The sequence below is a fragment of the Molossus molossus genome, unplaced genomic scaffold (assembly GCF_014108415.1).
Source record: "Molossus molossus isolate mMolMol1 unplaced genomic scaffold, mMolMol1.p scaffold_m16_p_18, whole genome shotgun sequence".
Classification (NCBI taxonomy): domain Eukaryota; kingdom Metazoa; phylum Chordata; class Mammalia; order Chiroptera; family Molossidae; genus Molossus; species Molossus molossus.
In genome coordinates this window covers 27,179,069-27,202,120 of record NW_023425353.1, presented here as the reverse complement: position 1 = coordinate 27,202,120, position 23,052 = coordinate 27,179,069, and the positions used below count along the sequence as shown (strand labels likewise).

The window sequence follows — 23,052 nt, the reverse complement described above, 5'->3', positions numbered from 1 at the left end:
CCAGAATTATTCCCTTTTCTCTCTAGGGAAATGTGTTTTCTCTTACCTTAATTGATCTGATAGGGAAGAAATGATGAATGTTATACATATGAGATGATGTAGCAGTCTGATGTACAATACCAGAAGACAGGTTGACAGTATCATAAATAGGTTGATTTGGAAGAATGAAAACAACATACTATAGTGGTATATCTTCTACTCCAACCTCAGCTCATCCTGATCCTCTTTTACACTGTCATCTGTTTGGGGAAGTGACTTGCACGGGCATAGAGTCACTTGATACGAGACCTACAATGGCCTAACCTCCCTCTACACACTATAATCTTCTCTATACCATTCCTGGCAGAGGGTCTGGCCCCCTAGCACACCTTTTTGGATAAGAATAGATTTAGGTATTGTCTCTGCAGGTTAACTATCCTTAATGCTTTCAACTGATGTCCATAAGGCTTCTTTTCTGTTTCTTTTAGAAAGTCTTTCTCTACTAGATTACTAACGTCTTCATTCTTACTTCAAAACTTTTTTTAAAGCCAAAAAGCCTTTCTCTTGTAGAGTTGAAATTCCCCTTTAGAGTCTGACACCTCAGAGAGATCTTATGAGGTTTTCTTTTGAGGGAAAATGTCAGGATAAAAGACAGGAGAGAAATAACACAAGAGACTTTGGGGGAAAAGGATGGTAAATGAAGAATATATTTTGCAATTTTTTCAAATATTTTTAGTGGTCAGCCCTGCTAAATACTACAGCAAGAGAAATCCAGCTTTGCTCCCCATCCTCCCTTCAGCTCAGTACTCTTACCACTGTGTCTTGGACTTCCTGAGAACTCTAAGCATAGACTCCTTACCCAGATGCTAGTCTCAAGAATTTATTAAGGACAGGGGCTTAAAGTTCCAGAGCCTCTCCCTGGGGAAGCTCTTACAAAGATGAAGGAGGTAGTTCTATTCATGGACCAAGGTTGTTGTTTTTCATCTTCTATGTGATGTTGTTTGGTAATAAGCAAGGCCAATGCTCAATATGCCACAAGAAGGCTCTTGATTCAAAGAAATGGTACAAATGGAGATCATTTTTGGAGAAGGGAGTGAGAGGGTAACAAACATAATCTTTGTCCAAGAGTACACTTGGAATGCTATGGTGGAGAGTCTCCATTATTGAGTTAAGCACAATCACCAATTGACCACGCAGGCCTGGGGCAGAGGAAGAAGGGGGAGTGAGTTCGAGGTCTCCATGGAGAAGAAACCAACCAACCATGCCATCTCTCTGCTCCTTCTGATATCCTAGGATGGCCTCAGAGAAGGCAAAATGTTAACCCAATCTTCTCACAATCTTGACACAGCTAAGGGAGTAGAAGGCCTTAGTAATAATAACAGGAATAACACCTGACATCTGAGGGGTGCTTCACATTTTTCCAGAAGGCTATTACCTTAAAAAATCTCAGTTAAATTCTGTACCACATTAGATTTCTTAGGAATAATTATGCTCATTTGACTTTCCAGTTGGGAAATTTAACTAGTCCAGTGATATGTGGTAGGATCAGGCCTAGAATTCAAAGAGTGAGATTGTTTGATTACAAACATAGGTTTGTTACTTTCTCAGCTTGATAAAATGCCTTGTTTCTGCTCTTCCCTATCTGTCTCCAGATTTTGGAGACAAAGGGCTATCAGCTAAACTAGCTACTCTAGCCCCACAAAACAGGTCCGTAATTCAGCTCCAAGAGAGTCTCTCTGGGGTTGAGATACTGAAGCCCTCTTCAGAGCCCTACAGATACAGTGTGACTAAGCTTGGAGTGGAAATAGTAAAGAGACTAAAGTCCCCACTCAATCACCTACCATCTCTTTGTGGTTGGGGTAGTATGTCTGCTCAATGAGTGGGAACTTTTCTCCTCCCAGTGTCTTGTAGATGGCCACCAGCTGGGAAAACTGTAAAAGAGAAGCAAATGTTTTAGCTTACCTAGACAACTTATAGAACAGACAAAGCAACAATCTATCAAAAAGTATTTATTGAGCAAATGCTCTGCTGAGGGATTTGTACCAAGTGCTCTGAGGATATAAAAGAGGTGTACAATTCCTATCTTCAAGGAACTTATTCTTTAATTGAGGAAAGGAGAGAGTGAGCTAACATTCATTCAGTACCTACTCAATTTAAATATTCCATTGAACCCTTTATTAAATTGAGGAATCTGGGTACAAAAGTTGCCTAAAGTCACAGAGCTGCAAAGAGGTGAAGCTGAGATTGAAATTTGGGTCTCTAATTCTAAACACCTGCATCTCTAGAGATGGCAAGTGATGAAGCTGGATAGGTAACATGAGGCCAAGTCTTGGAAGTTCAAATGCCAAGCAAAGGAATGATAGCTTTGCCTTATAGGCAGTATGAAGTCATCAGAGTCTGAGCAGGGGAGAGTCATGAATGAAGCTGTTCTTCAGGAAGATTTTGATGGTCCTGGTATATAAGATAGACAGACCCAGACTTTCTACTCATCTAAGAACTGAACTCAGCTGCATCCTTCAACTATGAAAAACCACCATGAGGAAGAGGTGAAGTACAAAAAGGCCTTTGGCAAATATCTGGCACACTCTGCCCCCCGCCCCCAATTTTATGAGTGAAGACACTAAGGCTTAGACAGTCACTTACTCAAGGTCACACAGTTGAGCCAGATTATAGCCAGGCCCCTTTATTTCCAATTCATAACGCTTTTATTTTTTTTTATCCTCACCTGAGGACATTTCTTCTCCATTTTTTGTTCAGATAGAGTGGGAGGGGGAGAAAGAGAGAGAGAGAAACATTGACGTGAAAGGGACATATCCAGTGGCTGCCTCCTGCACCACCCAACCAGGGCCAGGGGCAAACTGCAACCGAAGTACATGCCCTTAGTGGGAACCAAACTCGGGTCTCTTTGGACCACAGGCCGACACTCCAACCGCTAAGCCAAACCGGCCAGGGCTCATAACTCTCTGTTCCTCCAAGTAGCTGCCTTTCAGGCTCCGCAGAAATCATGCTCTTCCCACAGGAAACACACAGTGCCTTCCTATTCAGTCCATTCACACACACCCCACATACCCATCCCCAGTGCACTGGCAGCAGGGGTAATACAGCATCCTTCCTCTAGCTACTGGGTTACTTCACACTCTGAGCCACTGATTTCTGGAACTGCTAAAAGGAAAAGTTGCCAGATCAAACCTGCCTTCTATTTATCAGAGAAAAGAAAGCTAGAACATTTTTCAAAAGCTCAGCTCCTATTCTCTATAAGGGATGTTGGCTCATGAGCCAGTGGGGGAAAGGGGAAAGGAGTAATAAAAGCTCAGAAATGGGTTATTAGAAAATTGGAGTCTTCTAATTCTTGCTAAATGTCCTTCAGCAAATGATTTCTCCTTTCCTCATTTTCTTTATATATAAAATGAGAGGATTGAATTTGATCAGTTCCTCAAACTTTTTATCACAAACAACATCTTTTATTATATTTCCTTTCAAACTTTATCATCAAAATGCAGTTCAAGTGATCATCTTTTGTGGTCCTTTTGTGGGCAAAGAGAATTTTGTTATTGTTTTTGAAATGCTGGAAAATATTGAAATTTCTGGATCATTTCCCTTAGTGACACATGGTTGGTGACTCTAGATCTCTATATCTCCACCAGGACTGAAAGTGTGATTCATGGACTCTCAAGTCCCTATGATTTTATTATTTTTTTTATTTTTATTATTATTATTATTATTTTTAATCCTCACCCAAGAACATTTTTCCATTTTTTTTTGTTCAGATAAAGTGGAAGGGAGAGATAGAGAGAGAGAAACATCGACATGAAAGGGACACATCGAGTGGCTGCCTCTCACACAACCCAACCAGGGCCGGGGACAAACTGCAACATAGGTACGTGCCCTTAGCGGGAACCGAACCCGGGTCTCTTGGGACCAGAGGCCGACGCTCCAACCGCTGAGCCAAACTGGCCAGGGCTGATTTTATTATTGAAAGAGACTTTAGAGAGTCTGGACCGAACATCTCATTTAACAAATGAGGAGACTAAGGCTAGAGAGGCGAAACAAAGCTCCCAGACCATGTCTGGAACTGGGGCTGCCAGGTCTCTTCTTGCCCATTGCATTCTTCATTGTACCCTGCTCTCCTCACCATTCTATCGTTCTTCAACTTGCTTTGACCAGCAAGACCAGCCCCTCATATCTTTCCTGCTTTCTCTGATTCTCTCCACCACCTCATCTAATCTTTAAGTCATGCCTGCCCACCTCAGCCTGGCTAGACTCCTGCTGTGCCTGAGCTCCCAAGGCTCTTCAGCATCCCCAGCCAGCTCTGCTTAACAACCTCTGTCCTGCTGCAGCCCACGCCCTGGCATGGCACCAAGGCATGTGGGTCCCTATCTTCCCAACATGTGGGAGTATTACACAGGCATTGCACTGATGCCAAGAAGGCCCACGGCACACTCCCAGAGTCCTGAGACAATCAAAACTAAAATGGTAGCTAGTTCCTAGGCACTAGTTGGGTCCCTGGTAGCTCACCCTACACTTCTCTACCATATCTCCAACAGTCCCTGTCTGCTCAAGGTACTGGGCTTGGCATCTAACCCCTGCCTTCTTGGATTAAGTCACAAGCACGCAGTCACAGATTAAACAAATTAATATTCTATAAGGGTTATTTCCTCTATCTATAAACAAAAGAATGGATTTGGGAGCTGGGAGTAGTACTGGTGACAAATAGGAAGATAATGTTCATTGTAACTACTTATCCAATGAATCGAAAAGACATCTTGGAAAAAATCGGATTTCAAGATCAGTCTGAATTTAATAATTTATCTTATTCCTCCAGGAAATAAAACACTTAATTCAATGCTAGTGTATCTGTCTCTAAAAAACCTAGAAAGAGTGACAGGAATTTCTGATAATTTTGCAGCAATTTGCTTTCTCTGGAATGCTACTTTCACTGACAGCTCTACTTCTGCTTCCAAAATCCCAGCGTGCCTGCCCTGACCAATTGATGAAATAGCACATGTGCTCAGAGACACGGTGATGTAGGTAAAGCATTTCCCAGCCAACTGAGGCCTTTCCTCACACCAAGGGTACCCACAATAAAGGAAGTTTTAAAAATATGAACCAAAGTCATCATCTCAGAGGGACCCCTCCCCTTACAGTCACCAAATTTGTCCTCTCTCATTAACAGGCAGAGAAAAAATATATAAAATGCCATTGGTGTGGCAGCTGCTTAGTAAAGCTGAAGGGAGAACTTGGTGTCTAGCCAGGGAGCTCTGCTGTTCTCATGTGATGCCAAAGGCAATGTACTGGGATTGTGAATGGATGAGAATGTGAACCCTCACCAGATCCCAGATCCCAGGAGGGGAAAAGCCCTAGGCACAGGCTCTCTGATCCTCCTCTCCCTGGCCTCTGGCACAGTTTTGAAACATAAAGCAGGGAACCAGCTTCTATAAGAGACTTCAGATACTAGGGGACTATAATAAACAGGTTGGCAAACTGATGGCAGGTACTACTATTATTGCTAGTTGACAAAGAAACTACAGCAGTAGAGAGATGTTTAGTCAGAAAGTTGATTAGTGAAATCCACCAGAAAAAGCTGATAATAAGAGAATCATCCTGTGTGGCTACAAAGGAGCCAAATTCTAACAGGTATTGAAGGGATGGAGGGAAGGACTAGGGCATATATGCAATATGGAAGGGCACATGAAGGAGAAAGAAAAGGACCCCAGAAAAGAAGCTAGGTGAAGGACTCATGTGTGCTCTTCTGCAAATAGCAACACACTCAAATCACTCAACTCCTTTAGCCTGTTTCTGTAAAACTTTAGGATTCCAGATGCCTCAGGCCACACAGAGGGAAAGGCTGAACAAGTGGAGGTTAGGAAACCAATCTCTCTCCTCAGCATCTCTCTCCAACCACAGCATCTTCTGACTCTTCATTCATTGCTCTTTCTCTTATATTGTCAGGTCTCCCTGGCTTCCAAAGCAACAGGAAAACTGTGACTTCAGGTGTGAAAAAAGATCAAGAGCAGAGGCAATGGATCTATGGTTAAAAACACCCTCTCCAAGCTCCCTGAGTGGTGGAGAGAAGCTTGAGGTCCAAGAAATTCAAAATCAGCCAACAGTGCCATGACTCTTGGCAAGCCACTGTGTGATAACTGACATTTTTTAAAAACAAGAAGAGGAGATGTGATTAGGGGCAGGTATTTCCTTCTGAGAGGGCCAGCCTAGTACAGCAGAGTTATAGGAACTGGGTTGCCTCAGCTGTCAACAGGGAGGCCAGAGTACCCCAGTAGCCATCATAGGTCACTCTCCCTCCTAGCCCCACTCTCTCTCTGCTCAGAAGTTTCCACTGCCTTCTAGATTTCCAGATTGGCCAAGGAAGAGAACACCAGCTTCTTCCTCACATGGTAACTTAATTTATGTGAGTAGCAGTGGAATCTAGAGAAATTCTGGCTCTATAACTTTGGTAAGTTACTTAATCTTTTCTGGGTCTCATTTCACTGTAAAAAGTGATGATAATGATAATAATATCTTCCTTGTAAAGTTATTGTGATGATTAAATAAAATTAAAACAGGAAAATCTCAGAATTTAGCACCATATAGAAAGTCGTTTGATACTTCTTACTTTCCTTTTTTAATTTTCATATATCTACCATGAAGGGCAGAGAGTCAATTATTTCTAAGACCATTTCCAGCTCATATAAGTGTCTGACTCATATGTTTATAGATAAATTTTATTTTGAGGTTGTTAAAACACTTGATAAAACTCTCTCATTAACACACCTCTAAAATGGACCATCACCTTGGTCCCCACTGACCTCAGGCTTTTCCAATAGTTAGACCACTCAAAGGCAAGAAACAGGTATTTTTATTGTTGCCTCCAATGGCTGAGGGCAGAGTTTTACAGACTTGAAAGGGCTCCTACACAGAATCTTGGTGTGATTTTGTTATGAGGCCAAAGGCCCTCGGTACAACAAAGGTACCCCAGCCCATCATGAGAATGTTTTCTTGTGAGAGCCTACCTTTCCCATGTTCCAGCTGAAGTTCCTCCCACATCCTCTCAGCTGGTGCCTACTGCATCTTGTTTACCAGTGGTCCCTCCTGGGGGACTAGGAGAGACAGGACCTGAAACCTACCCTTTTACCTGGGGGGAATGGGACCTCACTTACCACCCACGGCTTGTCACAGAAATTGTAAATGGATTCAAGTGAGTTGATGCTGGGGAGGCCTGCATACTGCATGCCGATGATCAGGTGGCGGAAGTCCTCATTCTCTGCCATGCCAAATGCATGCTGCCGGATGAGCACGAAGTCTGGTCGGAAGGACCTGATAAGAACATGGAGGCAAGTTTGCCATTAACCAGCACCTCAGGTCATATATATCACCTTGTCTCCTATTTTTAAAGCCCAAGACAGAGAAGGGGTCTTAGGGCCCACCTGGTCCAAGTCCCTTATTTTCTTCTTCTTCTTCTTCTTCTTCATGGACTACAAATGAGATATTATGGCACATCTCAAAGAGTTGAGAAACATATTTCTAATCTTCCCTTATTCCTCTAGGTTAAGTATTGCCTTTTTCTAAGGTACAATTGCCCTAGGAGGGAAGAAACACTTTTAGATCCTCACAACTTAAGTGAACAAGAATTTTCCCTGTCACTATGGGGCAGTATGAAAGCTGAAGCTCCTTGTGGCCCCAGAATTGGTGTGCCAAGGGGGTCCCAGCAGACACTGTCCTGTTTTGACTCTGTAAAGCTGCTCCTTAAAATAGGCAATGCCCTCATCAGGCCCCCAGGAGAGCAAGGGTTCAGGCTGGCTGAGACCAGATGCCAGACTTCCCAATGTTATTCTTCCAAAGCGGACACTAGGGAGAGGTGCAAATATTTTTTGCAGAACTGAGGTTGAGCAACAGCTACAGGAAGCACTGAGAGTACAGAATGTTCCCATGCTTGGGAAGGCTCCCTGCATTTCACCTCTAACCAGCAAAGCTCTTAGCCACAGCTGCTCCATAGGACCAGGACCCCTGTCTTCATGCCCTTACTCCCGAGGAAACTCATCTTCTTAGAGATTAAATTCTGTGGCAGCATCCACCCTCAAGGCTCTAGGACTCAGCAGTTTCACACCATATGCAATGATCTACTTGATTCTCTGCCCAGGCACCCATCCAACCCCACCTACAACTCCAGCTCCACACAGGCTCAAAGATCAGTCTTTTAAAATGGGGATGGAAGGAACCCTCCTCAGTCACTCAGGAGACATAGCATCAAGTGCTGGAGCTGCTCTGACCTCCTTGTGCCCTAATTCTGGGAAATTAACTCCAGCTGTATGCCTAAGATCAAACCTTATATCCCAGTTATAAGAACTGAGCTCTAGACTTGTGACCAGCTCTTGAGTTCCTATACTGGTTCCTGGAAGGGCCTGCTTTATTCTTGCCAGATCCCTCCTGGCACCCTGTCACTACCTGCTTTTGTGCATGCATCCCTATGACTCACTCTACCTGCAGCTTGAGTAACCCATTATCTCTCTTGTAGGATCTCCCTGATCTTACTCCCACCTGGATGAGTATCTCTTTTTCTGTCCTCCTCCTTAGTCTCCAGGATGGATGAACTCAGGATCGACAAGCTCATATTTCTTATTGTTGGGTTCCCGACACCTGAGTTTTGCCTTTCCTGTCACTGACCCTATTGGACACTGGAGACTTCAGTGTCAGGGTACTGCAGATTGAGATAGGGAAGAGAGTGAAGTGAAAACTCTTCCTGGAGCAAGACTCTGATATCTGAAAATCTGAAGCTACATCGAGCCTCTGGTAAGAATAATACTGTAAAAACCATTTCCCCAATCTGGAATTTTCATTACCTCCATCACAGAAATGTTGTATTACGTCTGATCGCGTCTATAAGTGCCCTGCACACTACCTGGAATGTAAGTGCTCTGTAATAGAAATTTTTATTTCACCCATAATGTCCCTTCTGACTCTAGCTTTTCTATCAAAGTTATGAGTTCCCAGGGATTTGGAATATAGAAAGAACATAGGACTGGGAGTTAAGAGAATTCACATAGAACATAGAGCTCTGCTACCAACTCACTGAGTGAATCTAAGCAAATCAAGGTTAAATAGAAGGTTGAAATAAATCAGAGGTTTTCAAACTTTATTTTTTAAGCAACAGAATCCTGATTTCCAGGGAAAATATATGCAGAGATAAAAGCACAGAGCTGCACTGGTTGAAGTGAGGCTGGGGTCCTGGAACCCCTCTAATAGGAATCCAGTTACTTCTAAGTAAGCTCTCAGTCCATGAAGCTTACTCTTCCATTGGACTAAGAGCTCTCTGAGGCAGGAGCTGGTTTTCTCTGCCTTCCTGAACCACTTCTGCATAGCACACATCATTAAGTTCTGCACACTATACATACCACTATTATTCCACTCCAAAGCTTGGCTTTGAAACGGCCTCTGCAAGCCAGAGATGGTAACTATGGAGACTGACAGTAACCCCAAGGACAGAAAGGACCTTACCGGACAACCTTTGTGCCATTCCGGAGTACCTGCATATCCACAGCACAGGTCCCATCTGCATGGGCCACCAGGTTGAGCTCTGAAAATTCTGCCTGGAAAAATAACAGTAGGGATTAGGAAGGTAATTTTATGTTATATGGTTTCTATTATGGTAAAAAGTAAATAAAAACAGTAGAGAAATAAGTCCACTCCTAACTTTGCCAGGTCCTCCACATAGCAGCAGCGGCAGGAGCAACAACATCCCCACCACAGAACATTCTATTTACAGTTTTCAAAGCATTTTCACAAACTGATCTCATCTAACTCATAGCAACTCTATGAGGCAGGAAGAACAGAGATAAGGAGCAGTTAACTGACTTTTCTAGACAAAAACAAAACAAAACAAAAAACTTATTGTTGGCAATGACAGGAGCAAAACTCAGGTCTCCAAACTCTCAGCCCAGCATCCTGTGTGCTGCCTCTCTGAAAGCAGAAATGCAAACCAGGGCAAACATGCTCTTAATCAGTTTCAACATAAAAGCACTAGGTTTAGATTAGGCAACTCAATTTTAGTTCTGCTCTACTCACAACTAGCTGCGTATGATATTAGGCAAGTTATACTCTCTGGAGGGAAAGTTTCTCCCATGTATAAAATGGGAAAAATTTTGCCCTGGCTGGGTGGCTCAGTTGGTTGGAGCATCATCCTGTACACCAAAGGGTTGTAGGTTCAATCCCCAATTGGGGCGCATATGGGAGTCAACCAATCAATGTTTCTCTCTCATCTCTCTCTCTCTCTCTCTCCCCCTCCCTCCCTCCCCCTTCCTTGCTCTCTAAAAATCAATAAAAACATGGGTGAGGATTAAAAAAAAAGAAAAAATTTTTTATCAACCCTGACTATCTAACAACTTATTTTAAGAACTGAATGCAGCCCTGGCCAGTTTGGCTCGGCAGTTAGAGCGTCGGCCTGTGTTCCAGAGAGACCCGGGTTCGGTTCCCGCTAAGGGCACATATCTCGATTGCAGTTTGTCCCCGGCCCTGGTTGGGTCATGCAGGTGTGTTCCTTTCACGTCAATGTTTTTCTCTCTCTCTCTTCCTCTCTCTCCCTCCCACTCTATCTGAACAAAAAATGGAAAAATGTCCTTGGGTGAGGAAAAACAAAAACTGATGGCAATGCAATAATGGATAGGAAAGTACTCCATAAATCACCGCACACCGTGTAAGGAATGATGAGTAACTTCTATTATTACAGAGAAAATACATGCATTGTCTAACTGCACATCCCTTCCCCTCTCTACCCATATGGATCTAATTTCTATTTATCATGAAGCAAAGAACAGAAGAAGATAAAAAAAAAAAAAAAAAAAGAGCCTTTAAGGACTTCACTGCATTAAAACAAGGTGTTCTTTTCTCAGTTCTTTCTGAAGTGCAGCCTCAAGCCCAGAGTAGTCACCACTGAAGGCCATGTGCCAGAATGGCAAACATACGCCTACCCTGGAATACCATGACACCAATAGCACGGAGCTATGGCCCGTGTCCTGGGAAGACATTCCTCTAAGGCTTTCCTCAGCCTGAGAACCCTGTACTGCATGAGGGCCCTAAGAGCCATACTAATTGCCTCTCTATGGACACCAGAACCATGATAAAGTCGGGGAAATGGAAAGATACAGCCTTTAGGACTATGTTTCATAGAAAGAAAGCCCTGGGGAAAGGGCGGGTTGAGGAAGATAGCCTGGAACCCAGTGAGGGACACTGTATTCCACTCAGCAGAACTAGATGGTTCACTCTGGAATGCCAAGAGGGACTGATAATGATGCAGATGCAACTCTGGACTTCAGGCTGATTACCTGTTCCACTTTGATATCATAATCTCCAAAGACTTTTTTGCCCCGAAAACACTTGGCCCTGGAAAAAAACACACCACAAATTAGTTTTGTACAAGTGTTTGAGGTCAGAAATTCACTATCCAAAGAAAAACCTACAGCCGACAGAACCCCAGAATTACAGTCAAGAGACATAGGTTAGGCTTAGACCCTAACTTTGCAATGGGATCACCATGATTGAGAGCCTCAAGCAAACCACCTCCTCTCCTTTATATGCTCAACTTATCCACGAATGAAGTAAGTCAAAGCACCTTTTCATGCTCAGGTTTTGTAATTTTATAACATGTTTTGGCTACCAAAGAAATCTAAAAGAAAAAATTTCCTTAATATTATTCCTGGTAAAGACTAGGTCAATCTTCTACAGTTTCCTTATCTTCCCCCATCTGACATTTCACTCTGATTTTCTAGTTGGTTTCCACCTTTGGAATTTTAGTTTTAAAGAAACTTATCATTTTGCTTCTTCATACCCATACTTCCAAAAAGAATGTGAGGCTACCAGAAGAAAAAAAAAACAGAAGGATGCTGAGTAAAGCTACTATAATTGGACACAAAACCTATCCTGTATTTCCGAGCAGTCAAGAAAATAAGTCAAGCCCTGGCCAGCTACTTCAGTTGGTTAGAGTATCATTTCAGGTTTGATCCCTGGTCAGGGCACATATAAAAATCAACCAATAGCCCTGGCCAGTTTGGCTCAGAGGTTGAGCGTTGACCTGCAGACCAGAGAGTCCCGGGTTCGGTTCCCGCTAGGGGCAGGTACCACACACACACAAAAAAGAATCAACCAATGAATGCATCAATAAGTGGAATAACGAGTCAATGTTTCTCTTTCTCTAAACGCAATAAATACATTTTTTTTAAAAAGAAAGAAAATGAGTCAAGCTATCATACAGTATTTATTATCTTCCCATTTTGTCATGGGTCTGGAATAACCTCACATTAATGCTTTAGTGGCTTCACAGCCTCTTGTAAATAGGCTGTGTTATGCTTATATTTATATATTTATATCCATTCCTACTTTGTCCTTAACATACCCTCCCTGCCATAAGATTTTCTTATCTGCCCACCCAGGCTGGTTCTCCATTTGTAAAAAGGGCCTTTCCATACTGTGCCTGTTAACTAGGTTGGGCTTGCTTTCCCAGTGCTTGAAATTTCAAATTAGCATGTTTCATTGGAGATTTTCTAGAAGTCCCTCTCTAAAATAAAGGAATAAATTAACATATTGGGCATCATGTTCTAGGAACTGTATATTAGTTGCTTTCAAGAACATCTCATTTGCCCTGGCCGGTTTGGCTCAGTGGTTAGAGCGTTGGCCTGCGGTCCGGAGAGACCCGGGTTCGGTTCCTGCTAAGGGCATGTACTTCGGTTGCAGTTTGTCCCCGGCCCTGGTTGGTCGTGCGGGTGGCAGCCACTCGATGTGTCCCTTTCACGTCGATGTTTCTCTTTCTCTCTTCCTCTCTCTCCCTCCCACTCTATCTGTACAAAAAAAAAAAATGGAAAATATCCTCGGGTGAGGATAAAAAAAAAAAGAACATCTCATTTAATCCTCTTAACAACTTATAAGATAGGGAAAAAGGTCTTCATTTTCGAGATGAGGAAACCAAGATTCAGAGAAGGAAAATGACATATTCAAGGTTGTAGAGCAAGTTAGTGACAGAGCAAGTATTCACACCCAAGTGTGAGTCCAGTACCCTTGTCACTGCATAGCACTGTCTCCCTCTGTTGATTCATTCTCTTCATTTCACTCCCACCGTTACAAAAACTGACTTGTCATGTGTGCTGTGTTCCATGTTTTTTCCCCCCATTTTCCTTCTTCCGCTGAAAAAGGACTTAATGTTGTGAGCATTAGTTCCACTACAAATACTTCCTACCCTGGTTCCTGTGAACTACCCAGGACGAGGCCAAGCTATTTCCTTTCCTCTCTGGGTTCTGGAACAGTCCGTTCTAGGAAGTTGTCATTTGTCCTATCCAAGTCCCTGGCCACCCTCAAATTGCTCCTCAGAGGCACTCAGCCATCCTGGAGCTGAATCACTGAAGTCCATCCCCCCACCTCTGCCCTAATTCCTTACTAAGTAAGCTTCATGAGTTTGCTTCCAGGACCCTGTTCAACATTCATAGTTCAGCAAGTTCCATGGGCAAGGGGCCTGTAACATATCCCATCCCTTTAGCTACTATTCCATCTTATTTATGGCTTTAAATAATAGTCTATGCACAGCACTATTACTGCTCTGCAGATCTTGGATTCTGTAGGTCATTGTCCATGACTATAAAAAAGAGGAACTAGAGTAAATGACCCAGGGGATTCCTTTTTTGTGTTCATTAGGTGTGCTACCTTGTTACCAGCAATGCTTCTTTATGCTTCCTCCCATTTTCCATCTCAAAATATCTCTCCGTTTATGAGGTAAATCTCAGAGACATTAACAGTAACTTCTTATTCTGTATGATGCTTTGCATTTTCAAAGTACATTCCTTGCCTTTTGTATTTATTTATTTTTTAATTCTCACTTGAGGATACTTTTCCATTTATCTTTAGTCAGAGAGAGAGAGAGAGAGAGAGAGAGAAACATTGACGTGAGAAAGACACATCAACTGGTTGCCTCTCACACGCCCAGGACCGGGGGACTGGACCGCAACTGAAGTACATGCCCTTGACCAGAATCAAACCCACGACTCTTTGGTCTGAGGGCCAACGCTCTAACCATTAAGACAAACTGGCCAGAGCTGTACGTTCCTTGCCTTATTTAGTCCTTACTACTCTGTGAAGTAGCCAGGACAGATAGTGCTGTCCATTTGATCAATGGAGAAACTGAAAACCAGAGCAATTAAATAATATACCCAAATCACAGAAAAGTTCATAAAAGTTAAGCTTAGAACTAAGAGTTTATATCTAGGTACTTATATGCTGCCAAGTTTTTTAATTCACTCGTTTATTTTGTGAGTTTGAACATTAATATTGAAGCATATTTATAGATTCTGGCTGGGTTTATCTGCCACTTCCTGCACCTGCCCATTGACCAAGTTGGCTAATGATACTGTTTTCATGCCTTCTCCCCACCCCCACCTCTCCAATTATCTTAATGCCTTTTCCTTAAGGTAATTTGTCCTGTTAGATATCTTAGGCTGTATTTCCTGACTCCAGGTCACTGACCTCTCTTGGCTGAGCCACAATCTTATAAAAAAGGATCCAAAATGGTAGGCGGATGGGGCACAAAGCCTTCTTCTGGAGAATGAGCATGTTCTCCCAGCTCCTGGCCTTTGGATGTTTTGGTTCCAGGTATTTTTATAAAAAAATTTGTAGCTTATAAGCAAGTGACGGAAGTACTTCTGATAACTAAGAGCACTGTTAGGAGGCAGTTTGCTAGAAGCCAGAAGGGTTCTGGATCATAGGGCTCTGGAATCACAGTCTGAATGGAAATCCTAGCTGTGCCCTTTCCTGGCTGTGTGACCTTAGGCAAATGGCTTAAATTATTTTTAAAAAGTATGTAATATAGTTAAGCCAATCAAAGAGTATATCAAAAGATAAATGAAAAATTAGTTTCTCCTTCCCCATTTCTCTCTCATCACACATACTCCCCATTATCAGTACAAGCATATCCTCCCTGTGAGGAAAATTTGTGCATATACCTGCATACATATATGTTTCAATATGTGTATGGCATCATGCTACATAAACTCTTCCTTTTTGAACTTTGATTTTTATTGCACTTAAAAATACATCTTAGTGATATGCTGAAAGCACATATTGATGGACCTTTTTTTTTTTTGGATGGACCTCTTTCTTAATAGTTGTATGAAATTCCATTTGAAGTTCATACAGTAGTTTAACCAATATTTATTGGTGAGCATTTAGATTTCCAGTTTTTTGGGTGGTTTGTGCTATTACAAACAGTGTTACAGTGGCTTACATTTAAGAAGATATCCATTGGAAAAATAATTTTTTTCCAGCTTTACTATAATATTATTGACAAATAAAATTGTATATGTTTAAAGTATACACTATAATGATTTGATATACATATACTTTGTGAAATGGGATTACCATCAGGTTAATTAACACATCCATCACCTAACACAGTTACTATTAATGTGTGTGTGTGTGTGTGTGTGTGTGTGTGTGTGTGTGTTAAGAATGCTTAAGATCTACTCAGAATATTTCAAATACACATACAGTATTATTACCTATACTCACCACATTGTACATTAGGCACATAATTTATTGCAGAACTGTTGGTGCAAGGAATAGACAAGGTTATGGTTTTTACTGATATGTCCACACTGCCCCCAACCCAAGAAAAAGATTATAGCACTCCCCCCAGTGTTTGAAAGTTTAAGAAAGTTATTTCACTTCCCTTCATGTCCCCACCCCAACACACACACATGGTCCCTTACAAATGCTGGGCACAAATAAAGTGCTCAGTAAAGACTTTCTGACTAGTAGTCTTGTCAAATCAATTCAAATTCACCCCCTTGTGCTCAGTCCTAAACAGAACCCAAGATGTACATCCTTGAAGCACAAACTAAAAATACCTAGGGTGCCTGTGTTGTCAATTTCCCCCTATTGTGACATTTTCTTAACAAGCCTAGCAGCTGAGGATGTATGTGATTTTAATGGCTTGCAGCTTCCTTGATGGACCATCTCCCCTTATTGCTAAAATGAGTAGAGGCTTCTAGATTTAAATCTTCTTACTCAAGACACTGAATACCCTCATCAATTCCCATCTGACAACAGGACATAATCAACTAAGACTCATGAGGCTGAAGAGCATGATTTCAGAGACTTCTCTGCTAAGGTCGCTTCCAAACTTGGTCCAACGTAGGCAAGCCCAGCTTAAATACTCCCTTTTATGCATGGGATAATGGAGAAAGGTCTAGAAACAAGAGCAGGAGCCAGGAAAGCTGAGTTCAGACTTAGGTCCACCACTTCTCAGCTCTGTGACTTTGGGCAAGTAACTGCCTCTCTGAGCCTCATAAAATAGAGCTAATAACAGTGAATATTCACTATGTACTAACCACTATTGTAAGTAGTTTATGTATTTCACCTTCATTTTATAATACCTGACTCACAGGTAGTTGTAGTGAAGACTTAATTAGGCCAGATAAGAATAACTGACATTAAAGTATTGGAGACTCTGAAATACTATGCAAATATGAAGCACTATTAGCAAAATGCAACAAACATTTATGTACCAGGTATTACTGCTGTTTAATATTACCACAGCCAACATGGTTTCTTCCTTTTCTCAACTTTCATCCCATTTATTGTCTGCTCATAATGGCTCAGAGCGCCATCATCTGATATCAACTTTTGAACTCAATTATCTAATAATCGGTGACACCCCTCTCCCACCCCCAGCCTCAGACTACGAGATTATGTAATAATGCTTCAAAGCAAGGACCATCCATATGTGGAACTAAAGGACCTAAAAACAGCCTAGAATATAAATCCTCCCTAGGCAGCTGAGGTTTGCACAAGGATCAAAACCTCAAGCTAGAAGATGAAAGTACTAATAATGCATTTGCAGGCTCCAGAAGGCATTTAGGGAGTAGAGGCTTTCTTATAGCTCTGGAAACTAACACATAGTAAATATTTAGCATTGGTTTGGACATTTATCTTTAAGAAAGCACTTAGTCTCTGGCTCCCACTGTCTCTTACTCAGCCCTTGTTTTTTCAGTCAAGCATCTTTAGGTATCAAGAAGTCAGGAAATAAACTAGAAATAGTAGAGTATACCTATTTCCCACCCTACATGCAAAGGGTAAAATCAGGGCTACAGGTCTTGAAAAGAATTTGTGAGTGTCTGCTGCCACCCACTGGCAAGATGTGGACTGCAGACATACTGCAGTCCCACCTCACTCACCCACTTAGCCAGCTGAACAGCCAGACTAGTCTCCCACTGGCCCAGGGACATCCCTCCAGGTGCTTATTTGCTGCTCTGACAAACCATGCCTGAAAATAGTTTCTTCTACAAAGTGTGTGTCTACATACCCCAAGCTAGATAGTTGGCTTTTTGCAATCTTTAAAAAAATGGGCTGTGGTCTGTCGGTAAATCAGCAACAATTTGCTGAGCACCCAGTGGTAGGTGCTGGAAATGGAAAAACGCATTAGCAGTTGCCAAGTAGAGGAAGCACAGTCTAGAAAAGGACACCAATATCCACATGGGTAATTGCTAAGGTCCCTTTCAACTCTTAGGATTTATAACTAGTATTCACACTCACCTTTCAACCTTTTCCTTTAAAAATATTTACACACAACTAAAACAACAAAAGTTTTATATAGCTCAGAAAAAGTTATGTCTTTTTCCCCCCTCTTCCTTCTTTTCTTTCTTACTGAATTTATTGGGGTAATATTGGTTAACAAAATTATACAGGTTTCAGGTGTACAATTCTACAACACATCATCTATAAACTGTACTGTGTGTTCACCACCCAAGTCAAGTCTCCATCCATCCTCCCCATACCCTTTTCCTCCTCCCTCCTCCCCCCAGTTTACTCTAGCTTCAAGAATCTCACAGGTGACTTCAGGTCAAGATGGCTGCGTAGGTAAACATGGTATCGCGTCCTCCCACAACCACATCAAAGTTACAACTAAACTACAGAACCATCATTCAAAACCACCTGAAATCAAGCTGAATGAAAGTCCTACAACTATGAAATTAAAGAAGCCACATTGAGACTGGTAGGAGAGGCAAAGGCGTGAGTGGGCTGGTCCCACACACGTGTGGTGGATAAAAGTTAGGAGGATACCTCGGCTGGGAAAGTCCTCCCTGAAAACTGAGGGGTGCCCATCCCACAGCAGGTGCCCAGTTCAGGGTTCCAGTGCCAGGAAGAGAAGTCCCCATAACTTCTGGCTGGAAAACCAGCGGGAACTGAGGATGAGGGAGGCTGAGGCGCCTGGAGCCCCAGGGAGCTCCTCTTAAAGGGCCTGCATACGGACTTACTCGGACTCTCACCCTCCAGGCTCCAGCATGGGGGAGGAAGCTTGAAAGGCACCAGAGACATATGGGGAAGAACTGAGTTGTGTGGTATTGGAGCTAGGGCCGGAGAGGCAGCTTTCTCCTGGACAGATGTGCTGTCAGAGGTCTTTGTTCCTTTGGTGAGCCCTTCCCTGGGGCGGCAGTTGGCTACCATAGCTGGGACTCTAGCAACCTAGCTCATACTGTTTGTTTTGCTCTGGTGATTCCCTGAAGCCCTGCCCCACCCCACCCAACTTTCAGGCCCACCCAAGCTGTTGTCAGTTGCTTAACCATAGGATTGGCCTGTCTTGGATCCTGCTTCAGGTTTTCCTAAATTCTTTCAAACAAGCAGCATCTGGTCTCAGCTAGTCCCATACATCTCATTAAGTAATACATAGAAACAAACACAGGGAGGGGGCCAGAATGAGGAGACAAAGAATCAAGTCCCAAATGAAGGAACATAACAAAACTCCAGGAAAAGAACTAAGCAAAATGGAGATAAGCAACCTAACAGATGCAGAGTTCAAAACACTGCTTATAAGGATGCTCAATGAACTTAGTGAGAACCTCAGTGAACTTAGTGAGGGCCTCAAGAGCAAAAAAAAGGGGGCAGTCAGAAGTGAAGAATGCAGTTAGAAATGAAGAAGGCATTAACTGAAATAGAGAATAATTTACACAGATTCAATAGTAGAGTAGGTAAAGCCAAGAAGCAAATCATCGATTTGGAATAAAAGAAAGCAAAAACCCAATCAGACCAGCAAAAAAGAAAAAAGAATCCAAAAATTGAGGACAGTGTAAGGAGCCTCTGGAACAACTTCAAGCATGCATCTTGGGGGTGCCAGAAGAAGAGAGAGAACAAGAAATCGAAAACCTATTTGAAACAATAATGGCAGAAAACTTCCCTAACTTAGTGAAGGAAACAGACACACAAGTCCAGGAAGCACAGAGAGTCCCGAACAAGATGAACCCCAAGAGACCCACACCAAGACACATAATCATCAAAATGCAAAAGGTTCAAGACAAAGAGAGACTCTTAAAAGCAGCAAGAGAAAAGCAGTTAGCTACCTACAGGGGAGTTCCCATAGGACTGTCAGCTGATTTCTCAAGAGAAACTTTGCAGGCCAGAAGGAAGTGGCAAGAAATATTCAGTGATGAAAAGCAAGAACCTACAACCAAGATTACTCTATCCTTCAAAGCTGTCATTTAGAATCGATGGTCATATAAAGAGTTTCCCAGACAAGGAAAAGCTAAAGGAGTTCATCACCACCAAACCATTATTATATGAAATGTTGAAGGGTCTTTTTGAAAAGATAAAAAGTATAAACAAACAAAATGGCAATGTGTGGGGTTAGGGGGTTGGAAGATGGACATTTTGTAACCTTGTGTTAAACACTCTCACCTGGCCCCTGGAAAACCTGGCCTGCCCAGGTGTATTAGGTGCTTCATTTGCATGTGAATAAGGGTTTATTATCTTTTGGCTTCAAGGAAATAATTTTAACCTGGGGGTACAAATCTGCAAATAAATGGGACTGCGTCCAGAGATCTGGGGCGTTTGCTCTCTTGCAAAGTTCCCTCTGACTCCAACCAGCATGTGGTTGTAGGTTCATTGTGTTGCATCGATCCCGGGAGGCTGAAAGACAGCAAGAGGTGACCCCGACGTGATTCAGGTATGCAGCGGCTTGACATGTCCAGCAACGTAACAGTATGCAAAAAGGAAGTAGCAATCTGGATCCAAAATAAACTTCACTCAAGAAAGAGTTTTCTCAAGCCAGCGGTGCCCGACTTGGGACAGCTGCCAGTATATCTAGTGTCGTGAGAGGTTTCCAGTAAGCAGCATGAGGTCGGGATTTTCTAAAGATCAGCGACTTTATGTGTGAGTCTTACAACAGCTGCTGAAAGCAGCTCAGTGCTCCATATCGGAGCAGAAGCTCTTGCAGTTTGTGAGGGACGTACAGGAGTTCTGCCCATGGCTCCCTAAGGAGGGCACATTGGATTCTGACATGTGGTTCAAAGTAGGGGAAAATTTTAGAGTGCGCAAAGATTTAGGGTGTAAAATTTCTACCTCGACACTTCTTTTATGGCAACTGGTATGTACAGCATTACAGCAGCTGACTCAGGAGATCAGTCCCAGCAGCGCAGTGGCTCCAACCTCCCCTTCAGAGGAAACTCCCGAGCTGACCACTCCCGCATGGTCACCAAAGGAGGAAAGTTTTCCTTCCCCTCCTCCACTTTTTGTGGAAGATGTCTTAGCCTCACCACACCCAGCAATGGAGGGCTGTCTTACAGAGGCCAGGAATGCAGGCAACCTTGGGGCTTTCCCAGCTATAATATGGACAGGTCAACAACCTGTGCATGAATGTTTGCCCTATCAGGTTTTTAAAGAATTCAGGCAAAGCATAAAGGAGAATGGTTTGCAAAGTTCCTTTACTATAGGAATGTTGGAGGGAATAGCTGTTCGTTATCTGATGACTCCCTGGGATTGGAAGACGCTAGTAAAAACAGTGTTGACTCGCCCTGGCCGGTTTGGCTCAGCGGTTAGAGCGTCGGCCTGCGGTCCGGAGAGACCCGGGTTCGGTTCCCGCTAGGGGCACGTACTTCGGTTGCAGTTTGTCCCCGGCCCTGGTTGGTCGTGCGGGTGTCAGCCACTCGATGTGTCCCTTTCACATCGATGTTTCTCTCTCTCTCTCTCTCTTCCTCTCCCTCCCTCCCACTCTATCTGTACAAAAAATGGAAAAATGTCCTCGGGTGAGGATTAAAAAAAAAAAAAAAACAGTGTTGACTCAGGCCCAATTCACCATGTGGAAGTTCAAACGGAGGGTAGACCTCCGAGCCTCCATAGCAGGGAGTGCCAGCCTGGATCTTATCACTACCACAGAATTAACCCTTAAGGAGTCTGATAATGTTTGTTTAGTTCCTACTGGAATGAATGGCCCCTTATTGGGGGAGAAAGTAGGTTTAGTGATCGGAAGATCTAGTTTAACAATGAAAGGATTACAAGTGATGCCAGGGGTAATCGACTCAGATTTTGAAGAAGAAATTAAAGTAATGCTTAAGGCTGTGGGCTTTCACGTATTAACACCAGAACCCGAATAGCTCAACTTCTTTTGTTACCCTACAACATTCAACAAAAGGCTTTTGCCACAGGGCCCAAGCCTTTAGTCCCATACTGAGATCCACAGCAAGGGCCTGAATGGCAAGGTCCTGCAGAGTTACTGGCTTGGGGGCGGGGGTATGCTTGTGTTTTGTCTTCTATAGGTCCCAAGTGGCTGGCTGCGGTAGATAAAACCTTACCATGAACAGGAAGGACCTGCCCTTCAACCTGACTCCCCAAATGACACAGCTGACCTTGGACATTGACCGTAAAACTCTTAAAACTCACTCTGGGGCCTGGACTCAGTCCCAGGGCCCCTCTCAAACCCTTTCTAGGGTTACCTGGAGAAGCCTCAAGCAGTTGCAACAACATTCTGAGGAAATGCTAACTAGAATGGGGGCTTCTCTTACCCCAGAGAATATTTTTTGGCTTACTTGTTGTGGCACGAGAGAACCAAGAGACCACCAGAGCCAAATTAAAGCTAAACAGAGAGCAAAGCTGGCCAGCGACTGATCCTGAGTTCTCGGAGACCAGCCCTGGGGCCTCGAAATGTTGTGGCCCGACAGAGTCAAAGACCACTAGAGAATTGAAATCCAAATAAGAGCCATTTATTAGCTGGTCGGCGTCTGATTCCGAACACCCCTGTGACAGAGTCTTCGGAATCAGCCCGATATGCTTTATTTCATGCCTTTCAGACCTTACAGAAAATAGGATCTTCTTGATATAATGCCCGGGGCCATAGCAATGCTGTATAGAATTAATTTGCCTTATGGATAACAGGAACATCCAGGTATTTCAGGTATTTCAAGGTACATTGGGTCACACTTAGCCCAGAGCTGCACAAACACAATGCAAGCCTAATTCCTTGAGATTGTGGGGAAGGTAGAGTCTCTGACTCAAGACCTCCAGGCTCCGTGGACTGTTAGACATGTAGCCGGCTCCCAACAATTTCTTGGTTCAGAGGGTCTTCACAAAACAGAATCAACTAGAGGGCACACAGTGACTTTCCCAATCATCAATTATGGAGTGATAAAAACTCAGCACAATAATTTACCAATCATCAATTATGGGGTGATAAACATGCCAGCACATACTTATCTAAAATCTCCACCCAATCTAGGGTAGGTATTTTATGCTGTTTGCCTATATTATTGAACCCTGCACCAGCAGATACAACATTTGGAGGCCTCAGCAAGATTCTCTGGTGTTTTGCTACACCAAGGGCTAGATGCCTAGGATGGGAAGCCTCTCCCGATCTAGCCGTCAGACCCCTATAAATCTGAGGGGAGGCACCCCCTGAGTTCCAGGGCCCCAAAGATCCTACTTGGGTTTCTGGCAAGCGACCGGAGACACCAAGATGTCCCCAAAATGATTCAAGGAGACTGGGTAAAGCCTCCAGAGGTGTGTTCTGGGTGAACGATCTATCTGGATGAGAGTGAGAGGGCTGGACGCAGTGCAGCCTCTCCTCTCCTGGGAACCCCCCTAAAACATTAGGTGGGGTTCAAATCTGGCAAATTCTGTTCATTCAGACCCACCACTGGGACGGAAGGGGAGACTAATCACCTTCCAAGCAGCATAGGCGCCGCTCAGGATAGAAAAGTTCTGGAAGAAAATTTAAACGGTGTGTGACTCTGAATGGAATTGTGTGTGAGTGACTGTGCTCCATGTTTGTAAGCAAAAGTTTGT

The 23,052-nt window shown here is 43.2% G+C and overlaps 1 protein-coding gene across 1 annotated transcript in view; it reads right to left on the bottom strand.

The window, feature by feature from the left end:
• SYN2 (synapsin II) overlaps positions 1-23,052 on the bottom strand; it is a 203,209-nt gene that overhangs the window by 42,431 nt on the left and 137,726 nt on the right. Inside the window, exons 2-5 of the mRNA XM_036266897.1 lie at positions 11,292-11,349; positions 9,469-9,560; positions 7,134-7,290; positions 1,821-1,910 (exon numbers count right to left, since the gene is read on the bottom strand). Of these exons, the coding sequence (XP_036122790.1) occupies positions 1,821-1,910; positions 7,134-7,290; positions 9,469-9,560; positions 11,292-11,349 (397 nt within the window). The remainder of the gene's footprint in view (positions 1-1,820; positions 1,911-7,133; positions 7,291-9,468; positions 9,561-11,291; positions 11,350-23,052) is intronic.